The 21176-nt window shown below is 36.3% G+C and overlaps 1 protein-coding gene across 1 annotated transcript in view; it reads right to left on the minus strand.

Moving 5' to 3' along the window:
• COL1A2 (collagen type I alpha 2 chain) overlaps positions 1-21176 on the minus strand; it is a 35797-nt gene that overhangs the window by 10798 nt on the left and 3823 nt on the right. The window contains exons 4-34 of the mRNA XM_032761039.2: positions 20765-20800; positions 19561-19653; positions 18233-18286; positions 15280-15324; positions 15134-15187; positions 14988-15041; positions 14628-14681; positions 14155-14208; positions 13583-13636; positions 12001-12045; positions 11656-11709; positions 11511-11555; positions 11066-11119; positions 10465-10563; positions 10277-10321; positions 10064-10162; positions 9593-9646; positions 9362-9469; positions 8947-9000; positions 8739-8837; positions 7771-7824; positions 7209-7307; positions 6750-6803; positions 6143-6196; positions 5937-5990; positions 5608-5661; positions 4616-4660; positions 3386-3484; positions 2058-2165; positions 1331-1384; positions 334-387 (exon numbers count right to left, since the gene is read on the minus strand). Coding sequence (XP_032616930.1) covers positions 334-387; positions 1331-1384; positions 2058-2165; positions 3386-3484; positions 4616-4660; positions 5608-5661; positions 5937-5990; positions 6143-6196; positions 6750-6803; positions 7209-7307; positions 7771-7824; positions 8739-8837; positions 8947-9000; positions 9362-9469; positions 9593-9646; positions 10064-10162; positions 10277-10321; positions 10465-10563; positions 11066-11119; positions 11511-11555; positions 11656-11709; positions 12001-12045; positions 13583-13636; positions 14155-14208; positions 14628-14681; positions 14988-15041; positions 15134-15187; positions 15280-15324; positions 18233-18286; positions 19561-19653; positions 20765-20800 — 1983 coding nt within the window. The remainder of the gene's footprint in view (positions 1-333; positions 388-1330; positions 1385-2057; positions 2166-3385; positions 3485-4615; positions 4661-5607; positions 5662-5936; positions 5991-6142; positions 6197-6749; positions 6804-7208; positions 7308-7770; positions 7825-8738; positions 8838-8946; positions 9001-9361; positions 9470-9592; positions 9647-10063; positions 10163-10276; positions 10322-10464; positions 10564-11065; positions 11120-11510; positions 11556-11655; positions 11710-12000; positions 12046-13582; positions 13637-14154; positions 14209-14627; positions 14682-14987; positions 15042-15133; positions 15188-15279; positions 15325-18232; positions 18287-19560; positions 19654-20764; positions 20801-21176) is intronic.

Here is a 21176-nt window from a genome sequence, read left to right on the forward strand (position 1 = left end):
GCACACTATGTATTTTATTGATTTTTTTTTTTTATAATTGAAGGCTTTGAGAAGCCTCAGTGCATTAGGATATTGTTAATGTGCAACATGGGAAGACTTTAAAACAAATGCTAGGGATTAGGGTATAGATCAGATAGCTGGCACATCTATAGGAAGGGAAAAGTAATTTTAAACACACAGCAATTGTTTCCTGCTGCTCTATCACAATAGCTAGGTTTTTAAATAAGTAGGCTTTATACCAAGCCATAAAAATGAATTGCTGGGGCTCTTTGGGACTAGGGAAGGCGGGAAATTTTAGATATTGCTGTTGGCTCAGTGAAAATGCATGCTTACCCGGTCACCTGTGGCTCCAGCAGGACCGGGGGCACCTACAGCACCAGGAGCACCCTAGTACCAAAAAGGAAACATGTCTTATTAATAACACCCCATATCATCAAAATTGAACCTTGTCATTCTTTTTTGCCGTGCTTATACAGTGACTGAACACTTTCACTGCACTCTGGCTGGATATCAAGAAGGCTTCTGACGCATTTTGGTTCTAATTGTCAAGACTATCAGAAGCCACTCTCAGAAGGAGGGTACTCCAGTAATAAAGGTTATGGAAATGTGTAAGTCAATAGCAGTCAGAAATTTGGGAGATCTGAACTTTCTGCTATTGTAAAATTCCCTGGAGAGTAGCAAATGAGTAGCCTTGTTTGAAACTGTTAAAACTATGTGATTCAAAAGAAAGACTATTACAGATGTGCTACAGTCAGTTTTCAGCTCCGAAGGAGCGGTTAATAAAGGAATCCAGGCTGACTGTGGCCTGAAAGACCCATGAGGCTGACATCCTAGATAAGGTAATTAGACTATCATGGGATTATCTTTGGCATCTTCATGGCATTAACAGCTAATCTTTGGGGCTGCTCTTTGGGTGATAAATTTCTAGGGAGTAGGTTTGAATAACTATAGAATCTTGTCAGAGGTTCCGGCTTCCTAAAGCATAAGAGAGTTATTTATTTATTTATTTTAATTTCTATTATCACTTGAAACAATCATTTAATATTCTATTAAACCTAAAGCTTTTGGTCTATAGTTTGTAGTTGGTATCATTGACACTAGGGAAGTTAGATAATTCAAGATATTATTTTCAAAGAGGTTAAATCCCTTTTAATTTTTCCTTTGGAACATATAAACGATATTGTTAGTCATAGACGCAGGACAGAAAGGAATATTATTTTATTAAACTTGATAAATAAAGTGTTGTGTAGTTCTAATTTGGAAAACTTCTCAATTCAAACATTAAAAAAAATCTAAGTACAAACAAACATACAAACAAAATTCTACTCACACGAGCACCATCTCTGCCAGGGTTACCAATTTCACCTCTGAGACCAGGTTCACCCTGAAAGTGTAAAGCAAGAGCAACTTTTTGTTTTCTGACCAAAATTTTGAATCAAAATTAACAGAAAGTTTTTTCTTTTTTACAGAAGATGCTATGATACCTTCAGTCATTTAAGATTTTTAGCAATGTCTCGATTTCTTACCATTCTGTAGAATGTTAATCGAGAAAAATAATGAGGAAAAAATAATTCAAGGCCATTTCCAGATTATTGTTAAACAATCTTTTCTAATTTCCGTACACTCTCCTGAAGCATAATCAAGCAAGGTACAGATTCATGTGGACAGAATTGTAAGGCAACATCACAATGGGCTGCAGCGCCTGATCACTCTTATGGCATAACTAATGCAGCAGCACGGTTGACAGCTGTTCAATATAGCTTCTTCCCATTAATTAGGGCAGGATGAGGCATTATTGTTAGTGGCATTAAAATGAGCCTCATGTATTACTCAACACCATCTGTTTGTGTGAAATTCCATGGTAGCAAGGAATTTTGCCAGATTAGTGAGTTTAGAAATGTGTAGGTGCTAGGTGGCAGAGGGAGATGTATATAGATAGATATCAAAATGCTACCAGACCACCTGCCAAGAATTGTGAAAACTTGAGCATCCTTGTGCAGCCTTCTTCACTAGAGTTCATCAACAATATGTAATAGGGTTCAACACTGGGAGGGTACCTTTTCTCCCTTGCCTCCAGGTATGCCAGCAGCACCCCTCTCTCCTGGGAGTCCACTAGGACCAGATGGACCAGCAGTGCCCACAGCACCAACCACACCAGGTTCACCCTTGAGTCAAACACATGTAAAATCAATTTTAGTGGAGAAAGAAGAAAATGAAGAATCAAACTCTTGAAGAATTCCAATTTAAACAGTTAGCTCGACAGGCTTCTCGCCTGCTTTGAAACACAAAGAAGGCTGGGCTATTGAAAGGAGGGAGAATATAGCCGAGAGAGATGCTGTTAATGACATGGTGACTGAAGAGATGAGGGTAGTGGGAGTGCACAGCTGCGATTCCTCTATAACCTGCTTCAATCCTCTTAAGGATGGCAGGCATGGAGAAGAAGAGGATAGGACAATGGGAAGCAGAGAGTAAAAAATGTTTACCCACAGACAGTTTTCAAGGATAAGTCTCTTAGCCCAGATAGAAAACATGGAAAGAGACCGTGTCAATTGAGGAGATGTTTGTGTTTTAATCTCCTTAAGAGTAGAAACTGTATCTTCCATTTTTATATAAAACCCTACAATTCCACATACTTAAAACCTGTTGACTAGCTTCTGAGATAAATAGATCCCTTTGAAAGTACTACCGCACAAAACCATAGTTTCTTTATTTCCTCTCTCCCTCATGTTTTTATTTTTTTCCCAAGAACATCCTTCCATACACTAAAATAGCTTTTTGCAACTAATGTTTACATTTTTTCCTCTAGAGTTAAGAATTAAAATCATATGAGTTTTCTTCTTTTTATTGTGGTTAAGGTAATCTCTTTTTCAGGAATGTGTGTTAAATCTATTTTAAAATCTAAACCACAGATTCTATTTTGGAACACAAGTTTCCAGACAAATTTTTGTGGTGAATGTATTGCCCAGTGAATTTTCATCAACATAAACTCTTATTATTAAAATTCAGGCTACTTTTTGAAATTTTACTCTATGGGATGAGATGTTAAGATAAAAAGTTTTTTTCTCTGAAAATAACGTCCAATGTATACAATGTTTCTAGATTAAAACAAAAGCATAAACAGTGTGATGAGAAAAGAGTGACAACCCACTCTAATTCATTTATGTTTGGGGAACACTGAATTTTCCCCCACAATTTGTTGCTGTTGTTTGTTTGTTTAGAATAATTCAGGTCCACTGGAATCGGATTGCTCTTTACTGACAGGGAAGTCATCACAGAACTGGAAATAAATAAAAATCTGAAAAACAATTATCTTTCTATTGTAAAGGGTCTACTTATTCTAGGCAGACTGGGTCAAACCAGCAATATATAAAACATAAGATTTTACCTTGTTTCCATCAGGTCCTGGGGGTCCAGAAGGACCTCGGCTTCCAATAGGACCAGTAGGACCAGCAGCACCACTCTCACCTGGGGGACCGCGTTCCCCCTGAAAAAAGTGATTAGAAGAATTGTTGCACCATTCATCACTTTCAGTGATACTGTTTCACATGAGAGTTTACACTTGTGTAGCTTCTGAGCCCTGGTTCTGCATTTGTTAGCAAATTAAAATTTCTTTTGTTCCTAATTTCTCCACTAGTAAAATGAAGAGATTGATGAGATATTCTCTAAAGTGTCACTTAGCTCTAATGTTCCATGATTACAACTCCAGAATTTGTTGCTTCTAGAGTATAATATTCAATTTTTGCAATTCATTCCTCTTTTTTGGGGAGTCTTTTCTGTGATAAATCCATAGGTAAAAACAGACACCAGTTATGTGTAGTATTCAAAGAAAAGATTGTGTCATTTTGGTTGAATAGCAATGGCAGGTGTAGATAACATTAGATATTCTCCTATCTATGCCCCCTTTTTATAACCTTGTGTAATAATGATGTAACAGTTATAATATTCATATGTATATTTGATATATGTATTTGTACATATGTATATATATGTCTGTCTATTTAAGTATCTCCCAATTTACATCTAAATATCACTAGAACATAGCATTCTATAGCCCAAAATATTTATCACATAGGTCCACGTTGTAACTCTTTCAGAGGACCTTGTTATAAGTTGGTGCTTTGAGCTTCCTACATATGTGTTAACTAGTGACATGATGGAATACTTTCAGGGCAAATTAATCACTTCAGTGATGCTAATACCCGCAGAGAAACTAAGTATTTTTTTCTTTATATGACTACTCATAAGTTCAGCTTTAGGCTTTGAACATCAACACACATTGCCAAAATTAACTTTAGATCTTAGTAAGATATTATTTTTCCTTAGCTCAAGTTGAGCCGCTGTCACAAATGTAGCATAGTTGTCTATATAAAACACTGACTATAATATATATTGATTTGTTTCTTATAACTATGTAATTATTGAATAAGAAATATGAGCAATGAAACAAAAAATTCTACTATCACCTTAGAAATCTAATGCTCTCTGCAGATTACATTTGACTATAGAAGAGCATCAGAGACTTGTTGCAGGGTCATCAGTGGCTTTAAGGAGAAAGTACTACTACTTTTAAAAACGCATTGCCAGAGTTTATGAAAGTTAACGAAGTAACACTTACTCTTGGACCAGCAGGACCAGGGAGCCCAAACTCACCATGGAGACCCTAGACAAAACATGAGAATAAAGCATGAAATTTGTGTGTGATCTCTAAATTCACTTATGCTTAAGATATTTGAAAAATTTGGAAAGAGTGAAATAAAGCTGGCAGTATCTACATGAGTGCAGAAGTACACAGGCTAATAAGAACAATTTTTAGTATGGAGAGATACAGAAAGAGAGAATTTTATTGGTGACAAAAATGTATCCATCCCAGAACTTGGTATCAAAAAATTTGTTTCCCATTATTTAGTTTATTGCTTTTTAAAAAGTGACAAAACAGACTATTTCCTTCAATAATAAGATAAATAATAATGAACAATATTAGACGTTGCCTATTTTTAGCTATATAACAGTCTTCTTAAGAGAAATTATCATATTCTACCTAGTTAATTGTATACCCAAGTGTTTCTCTTTTATTACTGACCAGCTGTCTCCTTAATGTGTCCTACTGTTGACAAAAGAGACCAGGCCACAGAATGTAACTAAATTGGGGCACATTCATCACAATTAGAGAGAAAATGACTCAGAACTCATGCCCTGATTGTGTATAGCAGTGTCTTGTCTGAATGCCAAGAAAAACACAAAAGGAATTTTTCAGGATCTAGTCTGATTGAAAATTGTGCATTTACTTTTTCACTGTGGGGAAGGAAATAATTTGTATCTTAACGTTATCAAGAACAATACAAAAAGTAAGGCTATTAAATAAAATATTCATTGATGGATTTTACTTTCATAAGGTGATGTTTCATTAAATCTGTAAAACAAAGTAATCAGAGCTAAAGTAATTTGGCTCATTCTCTCCATCAGCACCAACGTATGTAAAACACTATCATTAACATATGAAATACGAAATTTTCTTTTACATATTATAATTGCATAGCAGTGGGGTATTAAACAGGGGGAAATTCTCAAGTTTAGTAGTTATTACTTACTATTACTTGTTTTACTCACCCTTTCTCCTGGTTTGCCAACTTCACCAGCGGGACCTGAGGGGCCAGGCAGACCCTAAAAATGAAAAGAAATACAAATCTCAATCCTATGGCTATGTTCAGGAGATTTGCTAATAATTGAGTTTGGGGGTGGTGGCTACCAAATATCAACAGGAGCATGATCGTATGTTATTAAAGCATTACACAAAAGTTTGTTTGAAAAAAATGCACCTTTCTTTGCTTCAGTCCTGAAATCATGTTTATTGTGGTGGAGAAGAGAGGTACGGTGTGGTGATTTACAGCTGAATAGGCTGACCAAAGGCAGTATTGCGTATGTTTGAGTTGACTTACCTGGAAGCCTGGAGGACCAGCGGGACCCTGTTCGCCTTTTCCACCTTGGACACCCTGAAAGTGACAGGAAAGAAAGCATAAATAGCAACGTATGTCACCACTGTTGTCTAGCTGTATAACTTTTGGACTGAAAAATGGAAATAGTCAGTTTGAGAGACTGTATACGTTCTAGTGCAGAAGAGCACAAGAGTGGCAGAAATACTCACCTGTGGTCCGGGAGGTCCCTGAGCACCATTGTTTCCATCGGGACCTGGAGCACCCTAAAAATATTTAACAGAAAGGCTGATGGTTAGCTGCAAGCCAGGTAGTTTAAGATGTCTCAAAGCCTCAGGTATAACTTCCTTAAAACAAGTTTGTCATTTTAGCATGAATTAAACTCATTGTGGGTTCCCACCAAAGCACAAATACTGCCTACTAACTTTTTAAATTTTTGATTTGTGTGGGTACATAGTAGGTATATATATTTATGGGTTTGCCTACTAACTTTTGATATGACTCAAGCGAAGTATGCAGACACAAGGCAATTTATAAAGGCCAGAGAATGCTACTACATATTCACACCCTTTTAATTCCAAAATGAATAAAATTAAAGCCAAGTGCTTCTGTATTTTTGACCTAATGTATGTTCTGACTTGTTTTTGCTCACTGTTTTATAAGTTTGGTTTTTAAAAAGGCATTTTATGATGGTAAAAGGACCCCTGGGGATGCCATCTTGAAAAGAAAGTGACAAAATGATATCAGATGGTGTAAAAAAAAAGTGTGGTTCTTAGATGAACGCTATGTGAATAGATCTGTACACAAGTTAGCACCTACCCGAGCACCAGCAAGACCAGCATGACCTTTATCACCGTTTTTGCCAGGATCACCCTAGAGTAAAAATGAAAAACAAAACAAAACAAAAAACAGCCTTACACATTTAATGTCAAATTAACCACGATGATTTTGGAATGTTGATTCCTGCTTGTTTTTGTGTTCTTTTGAGATCCCTAGTCTGTGGTTTCTGTTATCTAAGGGTGATCCATCACCATGCGGCTCCATGTACAGTAAGATGTCCCTGTGTCTGTGGAAGCATGGGGATCAGGAGATGGATTTTTAGCAGGGATATAAGGATACACTAGAGGTAAACTTTTAATGTGATAAGTAGCCTGCAGTTTTCCTGTGTTGAAAGGAAACTCCCTGAGACTGGACTGATTCGCAGGAGAGAAATACCAGAGTTTGGTAAAATTTGGCTACAGAAAGTGCTGAGGGTAAGAAAGTTGTGGTGATTCTTACAGTGGGGCCTTTGGGTCCGGGGAATCCAATGTTGCCAGGCTCTCCTCTTGCTCCAGCTGGGCCAATTGGACCAGGCCTGCCGTCGATGCCAGGGAGGCCCTGAAAGCAGAGTTATTTCAAGTTTACTCAGCGTCAACATATTCTCACAACCTCAAGCTTATCATGCTGCCACGGATGAAACAGAATAATTTTCTGAATGCATAGAGCTTCTTGTATAAAGTATTAATAAATTATGAATCCATTTTCCTTTTCTAACTAGAATGTCGGTACACATATAGCCAATTCAATCTCGTATGTATGCAATTTCCCTCATTCCCTTTTCTTGCCATCCCCTTGTCACCTGCTTCAATTTTCCCTGCCATGTTTTTCTCTCCCCTGCTCTGCTTTCAGTCCTGCATTCATTTGGACTCCATAATTACGATCTATTACTCTGCATTCCCAGATGATGTATGTGTCTGATATTTATTTTCAATGTGTTCATGTATAAATAAGCCACAAAATAGACTTGATAAGGGTGCAATAAGTGTCCTTGAAAATATAATGGAAAATAAGCAATACTTACGACAGGACCTTCTTTTCCAGCGGGGCCGATATTTCCAGGAGAACCAGGAAGACCCTATAAAATAAATGAGGATGCTTTTATATTGGCACTTTAACTTACATACTCAAGCCTCGGATTAACTGAAGTCTAACAAAGGCACCCTTTCCCTCCACTTTTTGTTTGTTGCCTAGGGTAAATCATTAGGAATATTAGCCACTAGCTGGGAAGTGTGAAAAGAGTTCTGAAATTTTTCTTCTATTTTTTTGTGGCTTTCCTTTTATTGAAATTTAGTGCAACTCATCCTTTTATAGATATCTCAAGAAACTGTTAAGCAACATGCTATATGGGCAAAATGTATCACGTTATTTACCTCATAATAGAAAAACTAATACTTTTAGTAAGCAATTTCCAAAGTGGATTTCTTATTGCTATATTTGGTGTCCCTATTACTTGTTTATGGTACAATTACAGTTGATATTCACCCATAAGGGGTAATGGAGGCAAAAAAATTACTCTATTGCTATGGATTAGTGTGTCTATGGACCTAGAGGTTATTTCTCCATAGCTAGTGTGATGCTGAATACATTACAGCACTTTGTGATCGCTAGGAAAAAGACTTCACTTATGAATCTAATAAACGAATAATGTATAGTCCTAATATATTTCATGAACACCTTATATAAAACTCACAAATTAAGATAAAAGATTCATGCTGATAGGAGGACCAATCTAATTTGGATATATTAAAATAGATCTATTCTTCCAAAAACCTCATAGCCATTGTATCAAGTAATAAATAGAAAATTTATGAACTAATTAAATACAGGAAAATATCTACTGAGCTTTGATAAAGTTAAAAATGCAACTGTCGGCAAGACTACTAACAAATTTACTTTTGATGTTTTTATTGTTATCTTCAATATTAACCAACCCTTTAAAGAAGGAAGTAATGCCAGGTGTGATTTGCTCAGAATCAGTTTGAAACTTACTCTAGGTCCCATGAGACCAGGCTCCCCAGGGCGACCAGCATCTCCACTGGGTCCTCGAACTCCAGCAGGGCCACTTGCACCACGACTACCAGGAGGGCCCTATTCAAAAAAAAAAAAGAGATAGAGGAGGAGGATGTTAAAGCTAATGACACACCCACCACCAGAAGCATCAAGTTCCTTTCTAGGAAGTAAGTGATGGACAACTTACCATGACGCCAGCTCTGCCATCAGCTCCAGGAAGACCACGAGAACCAGGACTACCCTGCGAGAAAGTACATGAAATAGAGGGAATTAAAGGAATCTCTTGACTTTGATAAGGTAGAGTTTGTTAAAAATAGCATGATCTCCTTACAGGGGAGATACAGACACAAACCAAGCCAAAACACTTCACCCAACCCCTAGAGGAACTCATAGATGACCATCCTGCAAAAGTAGGTCAACATTGTTTCCAGGCCAATTTTATAACATATTAAATTGAGAGTCACTGATTTAATAAGGCAGATGGAAAACAGATGCTTTTTTTGCCTAAGAAAACATAGTCAGTAATTTTGACCAATTCCCAATGAAGGGGTGTCATAATCTGCCTCTGGTGTGTTTGGGTGTTGGGAGCATTTGAAACCTACTCTCAGCCCAGGAGGTCCTGGAGGGCCGGCAGATCCAGCTTCCCCATTAGGGCCTCTCTTTCCTTCTTCACCACTGGGACCAGGAGGACCTTGGGGCCCAGCAGAGCCCTGTTTAATGAAAAGAACAAAAGAAGAGGGAGTAAAAAGTAATTTTTATACTATGTCCAGCTGGAGAAACTGGAATGAGAAAAACAATTAACTTTATAAAAGTGTGATGATAGAGCTACTTACGGGCTCACCCTTGTTACCACTCTCTCCTTTGGAGCCAGCTGGACCAGGCTCACCCTAGGGTTCAATACAGAACAGTGGTCAAATGACAAACATTTGTTGAAACTCTCTTGCAGACAAATCTCTTAGAATATTTGTGGGTCAAGGTAAAGAGAAGCTCAAGTTCTCTAGGAAATGTACCCTGTTCATATTTAAATTGCGTACAGGGGAATGGTATCGGTCGAAGGGACAAAACTGATATTGTAGAACTTTGCCTCATTTACCTTGAGGTAATGATTTAAGATAACAGGAGGGGCATGTCTGTGTGCATATAGCAGACGGGAGTGTACATACATATATAAGAAATATAAACTAAAAATGCTAAGGAAGAGAAAAATAGGAATAATAAAACTACGAGTGGAAGTCTAGATAGTGATGAAATGATGGCAGAGCTGGTATTTCAGGATGATGAGAACCACAGTCATGACCACTTACAACAAGTCCTCTGGCACCAGTAGCACCAGCAGCACCAACAGGGCCAGGAATACCACGGGGGCCAGGGAGGCCGGGAGCCCCAGCAACGCCGGGAAGGCCCTATGAAGGAAAATGCAGTGTGGTCCATTAGGGAGGTGATGGGCTGTAGAGGCAGCACACATTAAATGCCTTTAAAATCATAGCAGCACATTTTAGCTGCACAGGTATACTCACAGCAGCACCCTTGGCACCAGTAAGGCCGTTTGCTCCAGGATTACCCTATGAGGAAAAGGAAAGGAGAAGGATATCAGTTAACTGGAATATTTCAGTTCTTCTTTGACGCCATCTTCATTCTTCTTCTTCCCCCTACCCCACCTTCGTTTTCTTCTACTCAATAAAGGTTAAAGACAATGGCTACTTACAGGAGGTCCAACGGGGCCGGAAAGGCCTGGAAGACCTACTTCACCACGGGGACCGGCGGGACCAGCAGGACCAGCGTTACCAACAGCTCCAATTTCACCCTAAAAGAGGAAATAAAACCAAGGAATTAACCAGCAAATAATGAAACATCGTATCTGTTTTTAAGATGCCAAGTTTTATGAAATGTCTTCATAAAACTTCAAAATTGCAATTATTTTTCTTATCCGTTTTATTACAACAAGATTTGAGTTTGGTTTCCTATTTTCCTTGCTTGATTCTGCCATCTTGGCTACTGTTACTACCTTCCCTCTCCTTCTGTCTCTCTGTGTCTTGACTCTGGTTTTCGGTCAGTCCTAACTAACTAGTCCTAGAGTCAATTTCCATGTTGCCATCTATATGGACGGGCACAGTGCACAGTGCAGAGAAATGATCCATTTTAAATGTAGAGTGAGAAAACTGGTCATTCTATGTTCATTTTGAAGGGAAGGAGTAATTAAGGTAACTATTTCGTAATTATCTCTTTATCTGCAAACACAGTTCCAATCTTTCACATCACAGTAAAAAGTTTACCAAAGTAGTGACAATGGTCACCAGTGTTTTTACCTTGGGTCCAGGGGCACCTGGGAAGCCTGGAGGGCCAGCAGACCCAATGGGACCCTGAAATCAAAGCAGAAGATGGTAAGAAATTTCCTCCAAGTAAATTAAGAAAACAATAACAATGACAGAAGATTGAAGTTGCTTACAGTGGCATGACACTATTTATATTAGTAAAGAAAAAAACTGACAGCCAGTCTGTTGTTGTTAGGATCTCATCAAAGGCAAGACATTCATGGTGTATCCAGGGTGGGGAGATTTTGCTTTATACGTCAATCAAAAGTTCAGGTACTTATAAATGGCTTACACTACTTATAAATGGAGCCTTCAAAAGACCTCACAGAACATTTGGTAAAGTGTCTGAAATGATGCGATTTCATAAGAGATTAATGAAGAAGACAGTGCCCATCCCACATTCTCAACTCCTTTCAAATTCCCCAGTGTCAAAACTTACAGCAGGACCCACGGGACCCACACTTCCATCACTGCCACGGGCACCCTAGGAAGAAAATAATGAGGAAGATCAGATGGAAACTTAAATGACAGTCATTAGAAGATTTTTTAAAAGGATGAAAGTGAACAAAAATGGAAGCACTTACAGCTGGGCCAGGGGCACCAACACGTCCTCTCTCACCAGGAAGCCCACGGGCTCCCTAGAAGCAGAAATATTTTCAATAAAATCCAGAATGCTAATTTAAAAAAAGTCACAAGCATCATTTGCTTTGTTCAGTTTCCAACCTGTACAAGAATACACTAAAAACAAATAAGTTGCCTTCTAATTCCAACTAAATGGTAGTGGATTTCAATTAAGTATCAGAAGGCTATTAGAAAAATATCAAAGAATACAATGCTAAAGGATACAGTGATTAGCAAAAACATTAAAGAAGTTCCATCTCATAAAGAGTGTACACATTTAAATTTACAATGAAGTAGTCAATACTTACTGTTTGACCTGGAGTTCCATTTTCACCAGGGGCACCAGGTTCACCCTACATGGAGAAGGATTGAGTTTTTGTTCATTAAATATAACAATTATTTTTCCTGATAGTGCAATTTTACCCTATTTTTTTACTTTGAACCATTCATATATTTCATAACATTTCTTACACATATAGATTGTTTTTCAATTATGCCGACACACAGATTTTAAAATGTGCTAACATGAGTTTTTATTCAGATAGTACCAAATATCCAGGTTCTAAGGAGATGTGGTTATTTGAGTGTATCTCTTCCCCAATTTCTCCCTTAGATTCAGGATATCAATTATATATTAGAAACAATATCATAAAAAGAGATGGCAAAGGATAAATTTACTTTCAATGTAACCGTATTTATCCTCTTTAAAGTTATTTTGAACACTCAGTGTTATCACTTTCATAAAATGTGAATGAAAAATTGAAGCTTCGTGGTATTTTTTAGAGCCATCATATTTATTTCCAATCTATATTCTTATCCTGAGTAAAAATCAGGGTAGTAGTAGTAGTAGTAGTGGGATTTAATACTATGGCACATGTAAAAGAACTTTTTTTTAAAGATAATCTGATTTAGATATAGAGGAAATATGGTTTAAGAGACCTCATAAGGACCCTTCATTTCCAGGATCCTGTGTGAAGTCTATTCTTTGGGAATAAGCATTGAAGTGGCGGGGGGGGATCATTTCTAGCCTATGACTTTCTAACCTCTAGATGTGTGACTTTGGGCAAGTCAATTGCTCTCACGAAGCCTCAGTTTCCCACCTCTGCAAAATGAGGGGGTCTCCAAAGCTCCTTGCAGCTCTAACATTTTATGATACAGTGATTAGTAGTCTGAGCTTATATTGGGCTCTTGGGAGAATGAGTTTGACCTTATCCATTTGTGTGGCAGCTGGAAAGTTAGAACAGATTCTCCATATTCATGTTCATTTCTGGTCCCGCTAGTATTCGTTACTCATTAATTTGTAATTACGTTGGTATTCACTTTAATATCACATTATCTCCTTAATAGGAAAGAGAACATTTTATAGTTGAAAACACTGTCAGAGAAGAGCCTAGCCAAGAGATAACACACTTCTGAGACTTTAATTACCTAATTAAAATTTTTTTGAGTGTGCACAGATAAATCACAGGAAAGAGGTTGGAAAGTGTATAGCGACATGAATGTACCTATCCAATTAGTGTGTGGCAAAGGAGAATTTACAGTTTAAAATAATACAGAGTGTCCTAATCTCTGATTATATATGTTTATTTACTCTTATTTTGGCTGCAGAGATACACTGAAATTATAGAGGGAGGAAAGGAAATGGAAGAAGAAACTATTAATATTATTTTTATCTCAATTGTTTAATAGATACTGAATTTTAATAAATATTAATAATTGACCTTTTTTCACAGACTCTCATAGTCCCCATCCTTGAGGGATTTGAAGTACAGAAAAGAAAAAAAAATGCTTTTTATAATATGGGTAGTCTTCAGTATAATATACTTTTCTGGAGGTCATGGGGAATTGCAATCAAGTGCTTAAAAACAGTGCTTCTAATTTAATATTTACCTTCACACCAGGAGCACCGGGCTGTCCCTTCAATCCATCCAGACCATTGTGTCCCTGAAAGGCAAGCCTTATTATAAAATGCTGTTCCACGATAGTGTTTGGTCAAATAAAAATTGTATATCTTTGCCATTAATCTCTCCTGGGTAAGTCTTGTCTGCTGCAGTAGAAAGAAGTCCAGTGTTCTAGGTCCCAGCAAACTCAGTCTATTGCCCTAGATAGGTCACTTAACTTTCTTGCCATTGAGAGAGATGGATGGAGGACTAGGTGTTCTCTCACATCTTTTCCATCCTTAATAATTTTATGATTGTCAGATGGTTGTAAATATTCAATAAGTAATACATGTTCTATATAATTTTCTCTGTACTGAGCCTGTTTTTTGGTAGCTATGAACAGACTGAAAAAATTGCACCCCACTTTACTTTCAAGAAATCTGACTCTTTAACTCTTTCTTCCCTTTGGCAAACTCCAGGAATTTGAAAGTGAGTATATGTCACCCAAGATTTTAAACATACTTGAGTTTTTTCCAAAAATTAATAGGCATTTTCTCTCATCTGAGTAAAGAATGTGCTCACCCTAATGCCTTTGAAGCCAGGAAGTCCAGGAGTTCCGGGGAAACCACGAGCACCCTTAGAAAGAAATACAGAAGATGGTGAATAATGTTTTACCATAAATAAAAAGACAGTGACTTCTTCCCTCCAAAGTATTTATTCTCATCAAAGTTCAAGCTTTGAATCAAAGTCTAGTATACCTTTAAGCACACAGCAACAAATTAACTTGCTCTAATGTGTGTAACTAATAATACGGTATTTGTAGAAAACACAATTTAGTTGCTTATAGTATGCTTGCTGTCATTTATATTCCATTATTTGTATGAATAAAATGTGTATGAATTTTTTTTTACTAGGCTTTTTTCTTTGTTAGATGCCTCCGATTCATGTTATGAGTTTGGGTGACATCAATGTTGTCATTCAGATTGATGCTAGTTTTAGCAACTATCTTATAGGCCTATGATGTTTGTGCTATCTACCAATGTAAAAAGTCTCACCTGTGGTCCAACAACCCCTCTCTCACCAGGTCGTCCGGGTTTTCCAGGGTGACCCTAAACATGAAAACATTGTAGAGTCAACTTCTTCTTGGTAAACTATCAGACAAAATGGGGGAATCTTGGTTTTTACAAAAGGGGAGAAAGTTATCACATAAAAATATGGATCCAGATACATATTTAATCTTTCCCTTAATACAAGCAGGTTAGTTAATATTTCATTAAAATAATATTTCCCATACATTAAGAGTTCTGTCAGGCATATTCAGCTTTTGGCAGAATACTTAATTTGAATCTAGAAAATCTTGTTGAGGCAAGAGTATTTAAATAGCATTTTGAAAGTGCTTAAGAGTAAATACTTACATCTTCACCAGCCTTGCCAGGAGGGCCAGCTGGACCACGAGCACCTGCAGGACCCTAAGAAAACGGGAGACCCATCATTTCGCTAAGGTTATATTCATAAACTTCCTGGAAAAAAACTTATCACAAAGGTGGAAAAATGTACTCACAGTTTGACCAGGTTCACCAGGCTCGCCAGCAGGTCCTTGGAAACCTTGAGGGCCCTAAAAGAAAAAAAGAATGTCATACTCCAAGCCTTTATTTCTTAATTCTCTGTCTTTTTACATAAGAGGCATTACAAGCTTTCAGTACTTACTGGGGCTCCAGCTGCACCAGGTGGGCCTCTAGGTCCCATTAAGCCCTGTAAAGAAAGGAGATGCATCAACAGTTAGCACTGATAAGTTGTCATGGTGTTGGCTGGGGTCAGATACGACCAACTTAGCAGTGCCATTGTTGTGGTTTAATTCCATAGTTTTTATTCCTCTCAAGGAAGAATTTAAGAACTCAAACTTCCTGCACTAGTTCTCTCCCTTTGCTTTTCCTTTTCTCCCAATCCAAATCAACAGAAATCAATGAGAATTAGATGGGGTAGTCATAGGTTCCTTAAAGTTGTGCACAATTGGGCATATTGAGCTTGTTCTGATGCAATGAAGTGACTCAGTCTTTGCAGAAGTGCAGAATATACAATTGTCTTCTATGCAGCAGATGAAGCATTTCCATATGGATTTCATTGATCATATGTCATCTTCCTATGTCATATTTAGCTAAGAAATTGGTATTTTTATTGCCACAAAGGACATAAATTGAAAAGAATCAGAAGTCCTTCTTAATTATTAGAGAGAAGTTTGTTATAAGCTTATTGCTCCTCTAAGGGTTATTGGTGACTGATGAAAATGTCAAACAAAAGTGGATGTAATGAGGGGTGAAGGAAAAATAAAATATTATTGAAACAGCCTTCTGAAAGAGTCTATTATATGATATTATTGTTGAAAATATGGCCCAAATCGTGGAAGATTGTTTTCCCCTTTGTTGTTTCCATAGCACAAAAGTAGGGTAAAACAGGCTGTTACTCGTTTGTAAGCTAAATACACTTTCTTGACTCCTCTTTGCAGTAATCAATGCTTGTGTAAGCTCATCCGTAGGGTCTGTTCCTCATGATGCTGAAAATATTTCATGTACCAGTCTCAAGTAATTTGTTCATGACATCAGCCGTCGGGACTCTGCAGTCAAACCTACCTTACTGTATTAATGCCTAGAGTGAAATAACATGGATTTTATCTAAAATGTACATCATTTTAATTATAAGAATTATTCATTTGGTTTTAGAAATTGTTCTGGCATTAAAAGAAACTGTCACTTTTCGATCACAATAGCTTTTTAGGCATACATTAAAAAATAATTTTCTTCGACATCATGAATTTCTAATTATATTTATTTTTTCATGTATTTGCAACAATTTCATTTACATAAAATGTAGTGTATTTCATGGAGGCTGTGAGACAGTATGATTACTCATTAATTCAGAGAAGAACCCTGTGGGGTTTTATAGTTATTGATTTTCCAACATGGAAATTATTTTAATACTTTATTGCTGCCTATCTTCCCTATTTGTGAAACAGATATCTGTTGATTACATATGTCTGTGCATGTGTGTGGATGTGCAAGCTTAAATTATATTTCACTGATATTTCAAAGTAAAATACTCTGCTTTATGCCCCCAAGACAGATGTTCCAAAAACAGGGGAATCTGAAATCCATATTAATTTTCCCAGCTTAGTGGGCTTTTTAAAAATGACATTTAGTAGCTCTTTACTTTCCACCCCTTTGCTTCTTCTTGAGATATAGGTACTGCTTTAAAACTGACTAATGTCCAGCATTAGCTGAAACAGCTAATTTCAAATATCCAATATAAACAAAGCCAAAAGAAACACTCTACTTTTTCATTTCAGATATGAACATTTTAAATTACCAGAAAAAAATTAGGGAATTAGAAGTCATCAATTAAAGGTACATTATTTCTCAAGTGAGAGTTTTAATTTACAGAAAATATTATCTCACCCTTAGAGTATATTAGCTTACTGTGGGCCATTAGCTCCAGCAGAACATCTTCTTTTGAAGATAGAGCACTAAGTGCACTGCCCAGGTAAAATTTGCATTTTAAAGACCATGTTGACTTTGGGCAGATAAATACCTTTGTTTTGAAACAATTAATTAAAATCGCTAAATTGCGTGTGTGTGTATACATTAAATTCTGTAGTGCTTAATCAACCTAACACTTTGACTTCTGGCAATTTTTCCCTCTATTTCATATATGCTAGTATACATTTTGCATGCTCATATTAGCATTTTTCCCTTCAAACTTCTCTCTAATGCTTGTTAGAAGCTTCATTTGTTAATAGTCATCATCATCATCATCATCATCATCATATAGGGAATGTTTCTAAGCGGTGCTCCACTGATAGGGTATGGTGCTGAATATCTGTACTGAGTGATATAAATGCTAGATTTTCACTCATACTCTATGCTATATTGATTTACAATCAATAGACTAAAAAAGGATTTTTTTTTTGTCAAAATGCAGAAAAAGGAACATTTTCTATATTGTTAACTCCTTGAGGAAGGATCAGAATCTGTCATATTCCTTGTAATTTTCCCAGTTCCTAATACAGTTTAGGGCCCATTGAAGGTACCTGATTAATATCTGTTGACTAAATGAGTGGTTTATTCAAGGACTAGGTACATAAACCATGATGTAATCAAATATTAGACATCTTGCCTGGCAGCTAGTTCTAGTTATGTCATTAGTTACCTGGATGACCTTGAGAAAAGGGCTTAAACTCTCCCATTTTAAAGTGAATTAGCTGGACTAGAACTTGTTGATCCTTTCCAACAAGTTCAGAGAACTTAACAAATAGTTCTAGCCTCTAAGTGTTGCTTAAAATTCTAAGCAATGTGAAAGAATATTAAAAAAATTAATCAGAGTGATTACTGTTTTAAATTAAATTGATTTGCCCAAGTTATGGTTCCTATGTCCAAAGATTATTTCTTGGACATAAGTATATGCTCTATCTTAATGAGGCACTTTTGTAAAGAAAAGTGAACTCCTTAACTTATGTTTTCATAAATTTGAAGACAAAAAGAGTTGTTTTTGTATAATCTAAATATTGAGTGTTAACTTAGGTAGCTAAATAACTGGAGTGGTAAAATGTGACATAAAATGAATTATTTATTTAGCAAATTTTTTGGCTAAGATAAACAGATAAGCATACCATTGGTCCAGGGCCAAGTCCAACTCCTTTTCCATCATACTGAGCAGCAAAGTTCTAGAGAAGTAAAAAAAAAAAAAATTATATATATAAAAAATATTTTTAGTTACTAGGCATGTAGTTCATTTTCTCATTCTACTTGTAAATATTTTTCTGTTGGTATTTAAAAGAGGGCAATGTTTTTGATATAATTATTAGTTTAAAATTCTATATTGAACTAAATTCCTAAAAAGTCAGGAAAGCTGTACGTTTAAAACTTGGCCGACACCTCTTTGAAATGGAGAACTTCCCTACTTTATTTTTTGAGCCCTTCTTCTGCCCTAACTCGGTGTCTCCACTCCCACCTTTTACCTCTACTCTGAGGAAGGGAAGCTTTCTAAACTTTTAATGTTGCTAAGGGCTCCTGATAAATTAGAGCTCAAGAGGACATCTTCACATTTTCACCTGTTGCCCTTCCCCACTGGAGCTACACAAAATGACTAAGAGATCTTTTTCTTGCTAGAGTTTCAGGAAGGATATAAAGAGTTTTCAAGTGTAGAGGAAAATAAAATTAAAATGCCCCTTGGAAGATAAAACTTCTAAAAACTAGTTCACAGTAATAACTTTACTTTTAAAGATCTCTCTTATAGTGGTAGCTCTATCAAAGAAGCTGCTTTTTAATGCAATTCATAGATAAGCAATCATAATAGGATCTTTGGGGGAGAAAGGTCTTATTTTACTGGCATACAGTTGGGTATTAGAATCAGGCTTCTGATTCACAGTGCTAACCAATTAAGCAAATATGTTTTCCTTCCTGCAGTGAGGCCATTTGGCACTCATACCATTGTTAAAGACATAAAGCTAAAAGAAGATATTAATGAAAAAGGGAAATGTACTTTTCTCAAATTAGTTTCAAGCAAATTAAACCTAAAACTGCTTTGAATGTTGGTTCAGCAGACTTCAAGTCAAGGAGAATAAAAAGCGTAGGATGTTTGTAAAATTGCTTAAGATCAGGGATTTCACTTACGTAGTTCAATCTAATCAAAATCCTTAATAATGCAACACCTCTTATTTGTGCCTTACTGATAAAAGATATTAAATCTCCAAATTAAATAATGGTAATGATGGCCACAGCTAACTTCAGTGCACACAAAGACCAGTCCCGTAATTGACAAGGGCTCACAAAGAGAATGGGTAAAGCAGAATCTTGAGTGAAGAAACCAAATAAATGAAATAAAATATACTAATTTTCAAATGGAAGAATTATCCCTTAACTGCTAAAAATAAATTCCACAATAAGCCTTCTTTCAACTAAAGTTAGCTAAAAGTTAGCAATACTTAAGACACCTTACCCCACCGAGACCAGGGGGGCCAGGAGGACCAGGTGGACCAGGAGGGCCTGTGGGACCATCTTCACCATCTCTGCCTGGGGGGCCTGGTGGACCCTGTTATGTAAAAAGTGAGTAAGGTCAGGTTAGACAGGCCCTGTAGAAACCTAAGAATTACATGTGGTAAGATCAGTTGTTCAGACCTTTCTATGTGCAAGTAGGGTGGAAATTTAATATACTATACTTGTCATTAATTGAAATTCACTTATGAGTCTATTTTAGAAAGAGGGTTAATAACTCTCAAGATATCACAGGGAAGTTTTCCTAAAGAACTATCTCAGCCATTGAATATTAATTCATACTGAAGCTCCAGTATTCAAATATAAAAATTATAGCTAAAATGTATGGTTCCACGTGCTTCATATGTTTAACAGTGCACAAGGACTTACATTGTATTTTTATTGCCGATCTCTGACTGTGACAAACTGATTCAATTGTTTTGGTATGTTACATGTGAATGAATTAACTGATATGACAGTTAATAAGGTCACTTTATCATAGGATAGAAAATCCTGCAGATTTACCATCATTAACTACTTGTGTTGTTAAAATAATTAACTGATATAATTCTATTTCTAATAAATTGTTTGAGTAGAATACATGTAAGTCTCCACTTCCTAATAGATATAAGATATAGGTATTCATGTATTGGCAAAAGTGTTGTATAATGCAAAACCACGTAGTTATAAATGTCAAATAAGCATAGCAGGGAGATTTAAGAATGCCACAAATAAAATGTAAGCCTGACTTGTACATGTATGAATTTGAGCAGAGAAACATGTTACTGACTACTAATTCACTATTATTTCCAAGCTACCTAAGGGATCTTACTTCAAAAGCAAATGAAATATGTTAAAAAGAGGACTGTGGTGGTAGGTAGATATATTTTCATTATGCATGTGTTGGATGGGTCAATTACAAAGAAAGTAGACCATGCAAAGAATATGACTGTAACAGTTTTTCTTTTTTAACGGTAATTTTGACCTAAAACAAATATTGATCACATATAATAATGCTCATTCACTTCTTCTGCAGTGCATTACCTGTTTAAAGGGGTGTACAATTATCTGGATACATAATATTCTTATAAATTGCCAGTTCCTGTAGTTTCTAATGTATAGTTATTCAAATATGGGGCGAAGCTCTTTATAGTTCAAAAATTACACACCCTTTCTCCACGTGGTCCTCTATCTCCAGCTGGGCCCTACAGGAAAGATACAAACAGGACAATAAAAAATGCCTAAGAAGTAATTTCCAGTGAACAAGCAAATCGTTCTTGATAATAATTAGTTGGTAAGACTGATCTAACTACAATGTTATTAGATAGCACATAAAAAATTGAAGCAATGCAACAGATAAAAGTATATATTTTAATTATAATTATATGTAATTTTTTTTCAGTTGGGGGATTGGAAGCTGCTATAGTCTTCACTATTAGGTCAATACTATGTGTAGCATTTTGAATAAGATGATAACTGTAGATGAAATGACCATTTTGTTACATTTTTAGCAGCACGTTTATATAGTCAAAGCCCTTTAAAATAAACTTTTTTTACTACCTATAATTAACATAATATGCC

This window comes from Hylobates moloch, unplaced genomic scaffold, assembly GCF_009828535.3.
Source record: "Hylobates moloch isolate HMO894 unplaced genomic scaffold, HMol_V3 SCAFFOLD_1, whole genome shotgun sequence".
Classification (NCBI taxonomy): Eukaryota; Metazoa; Chordata; class Mammalia; order Primates; family Hylobatidae; genus Hylobates; species Hylobates moloch.